Below are 13798 nucleotides of genomic sequence, written 5' to 3' on the forward strand. Positions count from 1 at the left end.
CCGATCGAACCATTTCTGCTCCCTTTTTACAGACGAAAGCGCATCTCGACGTATTAGCGGACGCCTTATTGAGATGGGCTCGTGGCCGTTAAACTGTACATTTCACATAGCTCTTGCAAAGTCACGCTGTACTAGTGCTAGATTGAGAAAGTGTAAAGTGAAAGAGGAAGAGAAAGCGACAAGAGAAACAAGTGTTTATGTGAGCAAAGCAAAAAGCAAACAGACAGGACAGGAAAGGGAGAAACATTACAGACGAAACCACAACACAGTTTCAGGCACACGTTGTAACAGATGCTATTTTACATTACGAGAGCAGAAGAAGAAATAAAACATCCACCAACGAAATATTAAAAAAACTAAAAGGCACAATGCCCCGGCAAAAATGACAGTCCAACAGAGGGGAGGAGAAAAAAAAATACCGTACTACGAAAAGGATAGGACAGCAAATGAGTACCGAGAAATCGTTACAAATTCTTTCACATCCTTACCAAAACAGGCAGGCGTTGCGTTGTAAGCGTGGCAAAGAAGAGAGAAAAAAAGATAAAGTTGTAAAAATAGGTTTGAGGCAAATCTGTACATAATTGAAAAAGAGGAATCGAGAAAACGCAACGCAATGTCACTGCAACATGTTCATAACCCTTTGCCGGGCAGCAAACAAAACACTTCTACAAGGCCAGGACGAAACAACTGCACTGCAAGATGTGAACGGAAGTAAAGTAGGGAGGGAAAACAAAAACAAGTCAAAACTCAAAGACAGCAGAAGACAGAGAAATCTTACTATATATATATACATAGATCTATATACAAAACATATATTTACCTGCTAAGAAATTAGTGTGTAAAAACAAAACATCGGCACAGATAGACAGAAACATTCCGTACTTCATATGATGAGTGTGGAGCAGTGCAGGAATGAATGTGAAATCTAATGGCTGAGCGAATTTAATTCGATGTGAAGGCTGTTGACGAACGTTGACTGTGTATGGCCCGGCCGATGACGATGTAGGAGTGCGGATGAGCGAGTGTACATTGCAAAGGTGGATTGTTATACGAAGCGTTTGTGGAGGAAAAGGGTCGGCAGGTGTGCTAAAGCGGTGCGGAACGTCCAGTAGCACGAGATACGAAAGCCAATACAAAGAGAAGCCGTCAAAGCAAAGCAAAAACCAAAACGGAAAGTGTAGGAAAAACAAACGAAAAGGTTGAAGAAGCAAACCAATACTATTAAATTGAGAAACAAAAACCCTTCAACATACGCTACACGCGTTTTCACACATTTTCACACACACAACCCAGAACACGTTCCATCACTACACTCAAACATTAATACAGATCATGTAGGTAAATAGGTGTATGAAATGTATGTACATTTTTTTCTTCTACACTGTAAAAATAACAACAACAACAACAACAACAACAACAATCAAAACAAACTGTAAACAGCCCCCAACCAGTATCCAGCAAATAGTGGAACCAGAAAGAGCCTCTTTTAGTTTAGTGCGTGAGCGCGTTTTGGGTTAAGTGTATCCCTTGTCGTGTCTAAATTTTCTAAGCCCATCGTTTGGTTGCAGGATTCATTTCCAGTTGATTTTTGTTTTTGTTTGCATCCAACGTAAATCCCATTGTGGAACAGAGAGCGAGAGAAAAACAGACCATTTCACGTGTAAGCCAACAGCTCAACCAAACAACCTTTTGCAAACGTTTTATCTAAGGGATACACAGGTCCACCTAAAACCATCCTCGAGTTTCAACCTCAATCACACACAGACATACACACAAACACATCACAAGAACATCGTCATCATCACACAGACACTTGAGGAGGAAAACTATTCTCATGGACAAGGCAGCTATATTATTGTATAGATAAGTCAGGAGTTTAAGAAACCAACCAATAAGAGCAACACAAACAAGTAAACTCTTTAACTAGATCCTTATAATGCTAGATACCGATTGCCGGTGTAAGTGAACGATACAAGGAGGCTACAGCCCGGCCCAAACTCCCCCAGCGAGAGTAGCTGGTGGTTTGGGTCGAAACATAAAGGCCGAGGCCGTCCGGGTTGACGATTAAATCGCACGAAACCATATACACACACACACACACACAGACGAACGCCCGGAGCGGGAGCATGAAGTGTACCAGAGCTAACGAAAAACAATGAAGAGCAACAAAAACACACACAAAAAAACAAACAACTATGACTGAATGATATCAATATTTCTAATCGACCATCAGTGAAAACGCACGCGCACACCCACACGTACACTGGAAAAGAATACTGATGTTGTTTTTTTTAACTTTTTTTGGTTTGATTTTTTATATTTGTAATGCTTTTTGAGCGTAGCGTGAGATTCTTTTTTATTTATCAAATCAAATTCTGGAAAAAGTTACTTTGTTTATTTCATTTACACTGAACACTGGACCTCTTCAATAATGTTATATTCTTATGTGCTTGTATTTTATTTTATATTTATTTATTTATTTTTAATTCCAACGCACTAAAATGCAAACACATGTGTACGTGCGTGTGCAAGTGTGAGCGCGTGCGTGTGTGCGTGTGTATGTGTGCCGACGCACATGTAAATCAGCGAAAAGCAGCATTCCACTAAACGTTAGGGTTAAAGAGTTCGTATCCGAACAGTTGAACATACCGGGCACATCCTACCAATACACCCCTGCCCCTCCCCTATGGGTTGTAAACACACATAGTGCGAACGTCAATTCTATGTGTTCAACGCATACGCCGCAATTAAAATTGTTTGCCCAAAAGCGAGCCTACCGTAAGGCTCTCCTCTCCTAGGTTGATTTTGGGTTAGTTACAAGCCTACTAGCCCCACCCTGATCCCTCCCTCACTGCATGTACATTGAGCAAAGCATATAGAATCATGCGGATATGATACAGCTTTCATAAAGCGCCTGTAAAACGATGCCAGCAAGCCCCGACAGCTAGCTCTCCCGGGGAGAGAAGTGAAAAGTGTTTCAAACCTTTTTTACCCGCTTGTTTGTGGCACATTCAAACGCACACAGGACGATAGAGAAGAAGTAACAACAAAAAAACGAAACTAAAAACATATATTTCTTAAAACCCATCAACCACTGTGTACACATGTCATCCACTCCTAGGTTACGAGAGCAACAAAAAAAAAAGAAAGAGAGCGAACAAGTGGTGGAGAGAAAAACGAAGAAATTAAGTAAAACAGAAAACCAAACGAACTTTACAAAAATCACGCTCACCAAAGCATTACTTATAAATGTCTATTTGCACAATATTATCTAGACACACATACACCAAAAAACACACACACACATTCAAACCAAACAAGAACAAATTATTAAACAGTAAATATTGACGATAGAGAACCATGGCACACTGTGGCTTCACAGACACAGTTGCGGTGCGAAGGACAAAAGCAGGCAAAAGCGAAACAGATGCCCTTGAGAAAAAAACGATGCAGCAAACCAGAGGGACAATGCACCCGCCACTGTCCAGTATCATCTGTTCTCTCTGTCTCTCCCCCCCCCCCTACACTAATACTGCAGAAGTTACAAAGTCACACTACAAAGGGCTAGACCGATAGGATGCATAGGGCGTTTGTATAACGGTGACAGGAGCGCGAGCCCATCGGCACTGCAGAAGCAAACAGGCACAACGAGCACGAGCCAGTGGCAGTGGTCGCAGAACGCAGAACAAGCGGCTCAAGTATTGAACGGCAGCACATCAACGCGTCGCATCCAGGTGTGCCGTGCCCGCCCGTACAGTGTGAACAAGTGAACAAGTGGCTGCGTCCGGAGGGAGTGCATCAGCCGCGCGCAGCCAAAGTGTCAGTGAATGCGACGGGAAGGAGCAATTGAGCGACAAAAAGCAGCAACAACTCAACCCATCACCACCACCACCACCAGCGCCTGGTAGCGCCCGTGGTGATCATACGTTAAACGTTTCCAAGTGTAGCGCTACACACGGGTGTGTTGTGATGAAACGTTGCGCAGCGCGGCAACAGTAGCGACAAAACAAGAGTTTGCTAGCTTAAGAGAGTATTTGGGTTAACTACTTTAATCTACCTATGAATTAAGTTTTTCATTTTTTAGTCGTTAAACCTCGTTAAAACATGCAAACGCACGAGCAAATGTTTTCGAACGCTGGCGAATTCATTCCACTAATGTGTCTTAAGTCAATGCCTGAACAAAACCAAAACACATACGCCTACGGTCCCATTCGCCATTCACTCACTCACACCGCATTCGCTGTCCCATTTCATCTTCTTTTATGTGCATTTACGGCATTGCATCTGCTTGCAAGCAGCAGCAGCATCAGCAAGAGAAGGGGGAGCAAAATATTACAACAAATCACATTCCAGTCACTCTCATTCCACCTGCACCTGAATGTTCTCTTGTTTTACTGTTACTGTCTTTGGTTTTGCCTTCTCGTTTCACTCTGTATCTTATGTCTGTCTGTCTCTTTCTCGTTGCAAAACAAAAAAACACACACTGTATGTTGCTGTTATCGATGTTGTTACTGTTGGTTGCATGAGGCATAGAAGGAGTTACTGCGAAAGTTGGAGAAACTGCGTCCTTTTTCTTCAATGTGGCTCACTAAATTGTTCCCCAGTTTTTTGTTTCGTTTTGTTTCATTGCATTATTGTTTTTTTTTTCAATTCTTCTAAAGAACCGTAGCAATTGATAAAACTGCTCTAGCAACCGTGGCCTGCCTTGATTGTTGCGTTAGCCCTTTTGGACGCCATTGGAGCAACAACCACCAAAAACAAAACAAAACAAAAACTCCGGCAGCATGATGAAACATCATTCTCGAGTGTCTCTATCAGTCACACGTCTCGCCGGCTTTTGGAAAACACTAGCGCATCTAGCTGGTGCGTTGGGGAGACAGAAGCAAACAAACAACGTGTTTTCATTGCTTGGGAGCCCATACTGACCCGTGTGGATTGTTTTTGTGTTCGGTGTTTTAGTTTGGTTCGATGATCTGAGTGTGCTTCTGTGGAAGGAGATGCAAACGGAACCAGCTTCTGCGCAAACGCATTAGCCATTGTACTGTGGATTACTGCTGTACAAAACAAAAGAATATTCTTTTTTTGTTTGTTTGTCTAGCTGGTTCCTCTGGTCTCCCTCGAAGTGAAGAATCATGGAACAATGATTATGCAAATAAAACAAATAAAAATTATAATGAAAAGACTGACTTAGTAGACCCGCAGTTGAACGCGCAACACACCTACCCCGCTAATTCGCGAACACACAACACTCACGTGGGGAAGGGAAAAAGGAAAAAGAAAGAAAGAGATAGAGAGAGAGAGAGAGAGCAACCGAAAGCGATGAAAAAACAATGTAGCTAGCAAGAGTATAAACAATAACCCATTATCTACCGTGGGTGTTTTTTAAAGCCCATCACTATTGAGTATTTAGCAAAAACAGGAGAGGGCCGAGATTTCGAGTGCGTGCTGGCAACACGACGGGCAAGTTCGTCGTCTACGCTGCGCACATGCAATCACGCTGCCCCAGGCCTGATGCACGCTTCAACCTTGAAAGCATCGGAGAGTATTAGATGGGGAGGGTTTAAAAATGCAACCCCCATCAATTCATGCATCGCGCCTGCACCCTCAGCACTTAGCAATCATAGCAATAACGTTTGATCTCGTTGCGTGCGCGTTATGAAGCGCGTTTGTGCATTTTTGTTTTGTTTTTTTTTTTTTGGACTGCGTTCCCTGAGACACAGCTTAACAGGTGACCTTCAACTCGAACGACGATGGGACGTTAGAGTTCTTTATTGATGGGCCGCCTTTGCAGCAACGGTGGTCGCAAAGTAACGGCATGAGAGATGGAAAACCTCCAAACACATTTCTCATTTTGTCGCTTTGCACGATGGGCTCCCAAACAATGAACACATACTGGAGGGGGGGGGGAGAGAGAAGAGAAAACGAATCACCAGAAGACTGGGTAAACATTAAAAGTAAATGATTAACGTTTAAAAACAAAACACGGGAAAATAGCATGCATTGAAACACAAACAAACAAAAGCATATTCGACCCTCAAAAAAACGACGACGAGCTACGTACGTTTAACTGTGTCTAATAAGGAGTAAAAAAACACTGCAGGAGAAGGTTGGGAAACACTCTCTCCTGTTTCGTTTTTGAATGGAAATATTTGTTATATATTGACAGTACGGCAATGCTACTGATATCAGCGCAAAAGTGATTAAAACGGTGTAGAGGGAAAAACTAAACCAACCAAATCTATGCGGACACAGAGAAAACACACACACACACAAACACACAAGTTAAAAGCATAAAAAGGAGAAAGCAAACTGCAACAAAAAACAAAACAGAGATAAAAAAACACACAAGCCAAAGGCAACCTACAATCATCGATACTTAAGTAGCCCTTTTAAGTGTCAAACAAGCGCAAAACAAGACGAACAAAAACTGATGCAACAATGTGAATGCCGTGACAGTAGGGGAAAACAAAACGCGAACGTTACTAAAACACCTAAAAATCAGATGTAAAAACTGGATGTGTTTGTGTGCAACGGTCGCGAACAAAAAGGTGAAGCAACTAAAAAAAAAAACAAAAAAACAAACAAACCCAAGGCCTAAGCTAACAAGAACAAAACACACAATTGCATACACATTGGAGGCTTGTCAACAAAGTGAAGCACACAAACACACCCCTAAAACGGTTCGCAAACAAGCAGCAGCAGCAAAAAAAAAACAATGTAAATGCGAGATACGAGATAACAAGAGGATAGCAAAAGATGAGAGGACAATTGTTGCAATGGTGTGAAAAGGGCAACCCAGGCAGTCGGGTAGAAAAACAGAAAAAAGAGAGGGAGCGAGAAAAAGAGAGCAAAGCAAAAAGGGAAAGAGAGTACGAGTAACAAGGCAATGGCAACTGGAAAAGAAAACATATAAACTAATTTAGATATAATAAATATATTAAAATAAAAATACGAAGAAAAAAAAACAAACAAACAAACAAACATTACTTTCGATGGTTTGATTTCGTTGTTATTGGTTTTTCATGTTTTTGTTTTGTTGTTGTTGTTTTTTTTTTCGAAAAAAAAACCTTTTTTTCTCTTCTCTTTCGAAACAACCAAAACGCTGGACGAAGGAACGGGTAAAAAAATGCCGGTCGCCTCAAAATCAAACAGGCAAAAAGGAAGGGAAAGTCGAGCTTTACTTTGTAAATTATGATTTTGTTTTTCTCCGAGCCCATAAGCATAACTTTCGAAGGGAGGGGGGGGGGGCTAAATGTTCCTCTTGTACTGCCGCTTCCACCACCATCACCACCAACCACTCTTCCCTCTCCCCCACCAAACATCAATAGTAGCAACGCGTACAGTAGACGCACTGGAGTCATCTCATACCTCGCACGGTTGCCCGGCGAAATGGGCTGTTTTTTGTGCCGCCTTGCCGAACTGTCCACTCAAATGCACTCTTCTGCGGGTTTATTTTTGTTCTCTTTCTATCCTTTGCCGCTCGTTTCCATACCACGTACCACGCACCCAGCATGCCCAACACCACTGTATTAAAAGCACCAGCACAATGCATATGTTTGTACTGTACTCACTGTATTTCGCATTACATCCCACCACCACCACCACCACCACCACTTACCAACACAATATCACCACCGACCGAGACAATGATTGTGCAGATACGAACGAATGAGAAAACAAACACGAATGAGAGGCAAACGAATGTGTCGAAAATTTAAACGGGAGCATCGAGGCTCGTGGCTTTACGGCTGAAGTATAATGGGATGGAGAGAACACACTTCACACTTTCGTACAAAAGTAGCACGTAACGGCAGCTTCACTAAACTCCGATAAGCTTCGATGGGTTGTTGTGCTGTGGTGAAGCAAAGCTGCATTCCGAACATAACACAGTCGACGTGGAAAAGTCCCACCAAAGGGTAGATTGGAGGGGACTGTAGTAGCACAATATGCAACGCAGCAAACACACTGGAGGAAGAAACAGGATCGGCGTGCAACACTGAATGTGCGTGTGTGTGTGTGTGAGTGGTTTCTATGTGTACTTCGATCGGTAGAGAATGGCTGATGGTGCTCTTCACGGCGGGGAATTATGACGGGTAAGTGCAATGTTTAGTATTATAATCTTTCATTAATGTTTATATTATTACTTAATTTGTTTAAAATTTTATGAGAATTGAAAATTATTTAAAAAGGCGTATATTTCATGAACATGACTTTTAAATTGGGTAAAACAAAACACAGTTTGTTTGAAGCAAACAGAGTACCACTGTAGGTGTTTCTACGGCCTACTCCGTCTCGTGGACTGTAGTCAGAAAGGGGAGCAGTAATCCCGAGCAAATGCCTTGAAAAAGGCTGGTACCTTAATGCAACTTTCCTCCTATTTAACTACGTATTTTACCAAAGAAGTCTTGCCACTCATTATGAGAATCGAATTTCCCAAGAAGAGCAATGCTCACAAAGTACTTGGAGAAGAACTGCTTATTGTCACTGGAATTTTAACTCGATTCATTTGTGATTTCTGGGGGGTTCTTATCAGGAGCCTACAACCATATTTGCTCTTCTTGACGTTCGCTGATTAAATATTAAGAAAATTGAAATGTTCTTCAAATTTACCATAAAACCCTAAAGCCCTTCAATGTAGGGTTTTTTTACTCGTTCAAACACCAATTTAGTGTTTATCTTCATATTGTTACACAGTTGATGGTGAAAATATTTATAGAAACTCTGGTAATGCAAACACTCTGCGAGCTCTGACCGCTACCCAAAATTCCACGAACGCACCTTCCTCAGGGACTGCGTTCATCTTCAAATGCCTTTTCCGAAGAAATTGGCTTGCGTGCCAAACACAGCCGAATGTTGATGTTGAGCTGACAAACGCATAAAGACTTTCTCCATTATTGCTTTTATGGTTTCCTGGAATGTGACGATGTTTGGCAGCGGAATCAAGGACATCAAAAACTCAAAAAAAAAAATAATACTCCCATAAACAATGGTGGCTGTGTTACTCTCGTGTATGCCTAACGATTAAAGATATAACATTGTTTCCTTGCCCTTTGATGGCAGCAGAAATGATCCCTCCAATCACGCGACCACCTTCCCCTATAATGAACTACAGCATTTTTATTCTTACCATCGTTGTAAACCCCACACCCCAAAAACCGCTGTCAACCCATAAATGACGTCAACAGGTTTAATTGATTCAATTAGTTTTCCCAAACGCTGCCCGCTGTCGTCATTTTCAAACCTCCACAACGAACGAACGGTTGCGCTCAAAACGGTCGGACCTCCGAAGCCCGAAAAACCCGCAACACCCCCATTTACACGCTGAAGCGTCCCATCATCAGAGATCGTTCTCGACCGTTCTCCACCGTTGTTGCGATGGCGAATCATTTTGCGCTGCAAAACATGCCTGCCAGCACAGCGGAAGGGGGCGTCATTGGCAAGCGTTTCTTGGTGTTGAATTGTGCTCTCGACCTTTCTTCTCCCCCGCGTTGGTCCGCGTTTGCGTGCGTGGTGGTGAGTGAGGCACCGTACAAAGAGCAAAGGACTTCCGCAACCAGACGCGCTAAACGAGCGGTACACGAACGACGGTCGGGAGACGTACTGATGAGAAGAGGGCGTTGGAGCGAAACAGCCCATTTCGGGGAGTCTAAAAATAGCACCAAACTTACCCTTTCGGTTGCACACCTTTTTGAGGTGGGATGGGGAAGGGGTTTTGGGTTTTACCTGCTGTAAGATGCAGGGTTTGCACGGTGCCAAACAGCTGAAGGTATGGAGTTTACTAATGATTGGCGGCACACAAAACGAATCCAAGCTTTTTATGTGTTACATTTAGAAACAATTTTGGAATATTGGTTTGGAGATTAATAACGTTTCTCATTGATCTAAACAGCTTTGATTTTGATGCCTTATTTGGGATTTTAGTAGATTTAGTAACTATTATTATTATTCGGATGATATTTTACTATGCAGAATTCAATATTAGGATGCAAATGCATTCTTTACTTCATATCGAATTGTAAATTAGCTCTCATTCAATACTATTTTATTTATTCAATTTGTCTTCCAAAAAAACATCACATTATTCTAATCAATTCTAAATTCTAAATTATTTTAATGAACATTAAACATTAAAGAACATGCTTTAAGCATCGTTATTATTATAGAATGTAAAAACAAACTCTTCCATTTCTCCGCCAGTTTCCGATACGATTTGACTCACCAAACCCTGTATCAATTCCACCCTGAACCTTAGTGGGGCTGAAACTTCTCCCCCAATATGTACACTCAAGAAAGTTTGTTCTCCTTCGCCGCCTGGTGGTAACGCGGGTAAAGCTGAAACGCTCAGCAATGTGAACGTGTGGGATCGCGATGAAGTGTGTTTTTGGTTGGAACCGTGCGCTCGGGAAGGCACGTACGAGATTTCACACAACTTCAATCACACACACACACACACACACACACACACACACACACACACACATTTTCTCGTCAAACAACATGGTTGCCCGGGCGCCGTACACCTTGCTGCGCCATTCACGCGAGCGCAGCAAAAAGCACAAAAACCATTCCAACCATTTCGATTAATCTTTAACTAAGCATTTCCCGTGTCGTGTCTTTTGTTGCTTGCTCCTGGTGCCATTCCCACACAAGCCGTGCCGTACCTGCTGCTGGGCTAGCTTTCCGACTGTGACTAGCTTCGCGTTTTCGTACAACTGACCCAACCGTTCGGTGCCGCTTGACTTTGGTTGACTGGATGGGCCAGGTTAAGGCAGTGCCATCTATTTCTTTCCGAGCCAGGGCAGAAACAGGGCCTGTGTGGGGAGGGAGTTTAGAGCCTATTTCTAGCATTGCACATGAGCTTCCCATGGTGCCGGCCCGTTACACTATTTGCCACCCTTGCATACTTGAGCAGCTCGCTGGGACGGGCCGGGATTTTCGGGAAACGGTTCGCCCCGGAGCTCCCCTCACGACTGTTGACTTGATAAAAGTATTTTATTTCACTGCTGAGCTCCTAGCACGCTGGAAAGGGAACCACTGCACGGGAAAACACGTTGCCTGACGACGCTGACGCCTGACGGACCAAGCGCTTGGCTAGCGTTGCATGCGCCCGCTCGCTATATTTACACACGCGAGCTATATTTACCGAAATAACTATCGAAATGATTATTTTTATTTTGCATTCTGGCCCTGCCACTAATAAGTGTTATCAATTTTGATGCTCGATGTAGATTTTTCAACAACGGTTCTTTGGGGGAGTAGGGAAACTCACCTCCGAAACAAAAGGGGGCCAACACAAGCGTCACCGTGTATCGCGCGCGTACGAGCCCCGCCAATGTGCACGAACAGTTACGCCTTGCTGCTGACGTCAGCGGTGGCCGAATGGGAACTCGAAACCGGTGGCGTTCCGTGGCGCTAGTACATGTTTTTACCGATGGCTGCCATTTAGAGGAGTCTTTTGGGGTAACGCACGGCCCGACCGAAATGAGCTTCGGGCACGCGATAGCTCTATCCGGTCTGCAGATAATCGCAATTACGCCGAACGCACGCACTTACCGTGCCCGAAACGATGCTCAACACGGCGACCAAGATCCTGGGATAGATTCACCGTCCACCCGTCCACTGGCTGCAAGTGAATTTTATCGCACACGAACGGTGTAAGCCCCCGACCCGCTGAAAGTCCAAACGAAACAATAACAAGTAAACAACAACAGCAACAACAGCTCCAACGCTTGAGCACACACTGAAAGCGAACACACAAACAAACCAAACGCTTTGTGCGAGAACAAAGAACTACACGGCGCAAGGCTTCCCAAAAGGGTGCATTCACTTTTGAAGTCCGAATTCTCTGTTGCGTCGGTGTGGCGCTGCCCGCTGCCCAAAGTTTCGCGCAAAGCTTGCAGCTATCGAGCGAACATCAAAGCACGGCTGTTGCGTCGAAGGTCCTTCAAACCGGGTGCGCTATGTTTTGTTAGCTCAAACTCCTCATCTTTACGTGTTTCGGCAGCTCCCGTTTTTTTGCTTCTTTGTTTGTGAACTGGAGAGTCAATCAGGTCTGTTAGGAAAGAGTTCATTTTGGGCCCGCCAGCATACGCTGATTAAATAGTGTTGGATTTGTGTAGATGGACATGCCAACCATTGGACTGGGGAGTAAAAAAATGGGGAAGTTATTATAGGTTCAGGTCATCACGGTCTACAATTACAAGTGATTATACCTGACTCTTACGAAACGAGCAAACATTAATTACTTCCAATTTGGTAGAAAACTGCTCGATAACGTGGAGTTCATACAGTTTTGGGGAGCTAGCAAAGAGGACCTATATTTCCAAACACCATTAATGGTTGGTGGTTAAACTTATCGCTATCATGGATTTGAAATCAATTCCGGTAGAAGTTGGTAGAGGTTCTCATTCAGCGTACGTATTCTAAATCTGAGATTAAATCTGAATTGTGGTCTGGTAGCTACCTAGGAGCCTATATCAGTGCTCTGCGACACACATTAAACCTGTCTGGGGAATGAACATTGGATCTCAGGCGGTTTCAATGGCTCAACACTTTATCCGGAGATATCAAGAACTTGAGTAACATGCAAGATTTGATTAAACGTATGTAGTAATAGTTGTACATGTAAAACCAACTCTATAACGTGTAATATATGAAGTTGGTCTGTGAACGCACTTTTGAAGTTGTCGCAGAATTCACCTATCTAGGGTCAAAGGTCAGCAACGACAATAAAATGGTAGCTGAGTTGCGCGCAAGGATGCTGGCTGCCAACCGGTCATTCTACAGCCTGAAAAATCAGTCTACCTCAATGAACCTGTTGCGACGAACGAAGTTGGGACTATATAGTACCTATATAGTACCGGTACTCACATACGCCTCTGAGACATGGACACTGTCCAAATCTGACGAAACCCTCTTAGCCGAGTTCGAGAGAAAGAAGCTCAGAAGGATACTTGACCCCGAATGTGGGGAAGGACAATGGAGAAGGTATGTACGGCGACCTAAGCTACCGTGCAGCGTATCAAGCTCGCCAGGCACCGGTGGGCTGGCCATGTTATACGCATGGAAACGGACGACCCAACCCGTAAAGTCTTTTGAGGCCGCCCTCAAGGACAGAGGAGACGTGGTAGGCCCTAACTGAGGTGGCAAGATGGCATGGAGCCGTCCGCCATTAAGGCCGGGATAACGGACTGGCAGACGCGAGACCGAGAGCGGTTTCGGACACTCCTGAAACAGGCCAAGACCGAAAAGCGGGTGTAGCGCCAGATAAGTTAGTAAGTAAGTAAGTTCTGTTATGGATTGTATAATGACTTGTATAAGTGTGCAGTTGCCGTCACGATCTTTATCTACACGCGCCTTTTACAAGTTTACAGTCAGCTTCTCCTTAAAGGTTTTTACACACTGTTTGAGACGTCAGAACGACATTCTCTTATTGATTTCATTGACTTGTCGGTAACTATTTCAAGACAAATACATTAGGCTCTGTGATATTGAACATTAGTGAATCCACCCGTTAGTTCCACTAGAGCTGATCATTCCATGGAGTAACAAATGTTTTTCTTCGAAGGAACTATGTCGGTCGTCTTTAATGTGTGTGTATGACCAGAAGGATCTTCTGAGTGTGGATCGATGCCACTGCTCGCTCTAAAATTAAGGATAGATACTAAATCTACGTAGTTATTGAACCAATAGATACGCTATCTTTTGTTGGATTTTATATGCATTAATTTCATTACAATTTTTATAAGTATAAGTGTCCTTCCACATCATCTTATTTATCACCAATATCAGTGTCTAT

The 13798-nt window shown here is 43.4% G+C and overlaps 1 protein-coding gene across 2 annotated transcripts in view; it reads left to right on the forward strand.

Annotated features, from left to right (window-relative positions):
• LOC121600164 (PE-PGRS family protein PE_PGRS16) overlaps positions 1-13798 on the forward strand; it is a 104865-nt gene that overhangs the window by 54429 nt on the left and 36638 nt on the right. Inside the window, exon 3 of one of the 2 annotated variants that reach the window (XM_041928507.1) lies at positions 33-6965. The exons of the other annotated variant lie outside the window; for it this stretch is intronic. Within the exon in view, the coding sequence (XP_041784441.1) occupies positions 33-92 (60 nt within the window). The 3' untranslated portion in view covers positions 93-6965. Of the gene's footprint in view, positions 1-32; positions 6966-13798 lie in introns of those variants that run through there. 2 annotated transcript variants of the gene reach the window in all.

This window comes from Anopheles merus, chromosome 3L (genome assembly GCF_017562075.2).
Source record: "Anopheles merus strain MAF chromosome 3L, AmerM5.1, whole genome shotgun sequence".
Lineage (NCBI taxonomy): Eukaryota > Metazoa > Arthropoda > Insecta > Diptera > Culicidae > Anopheles > Anopheles merus.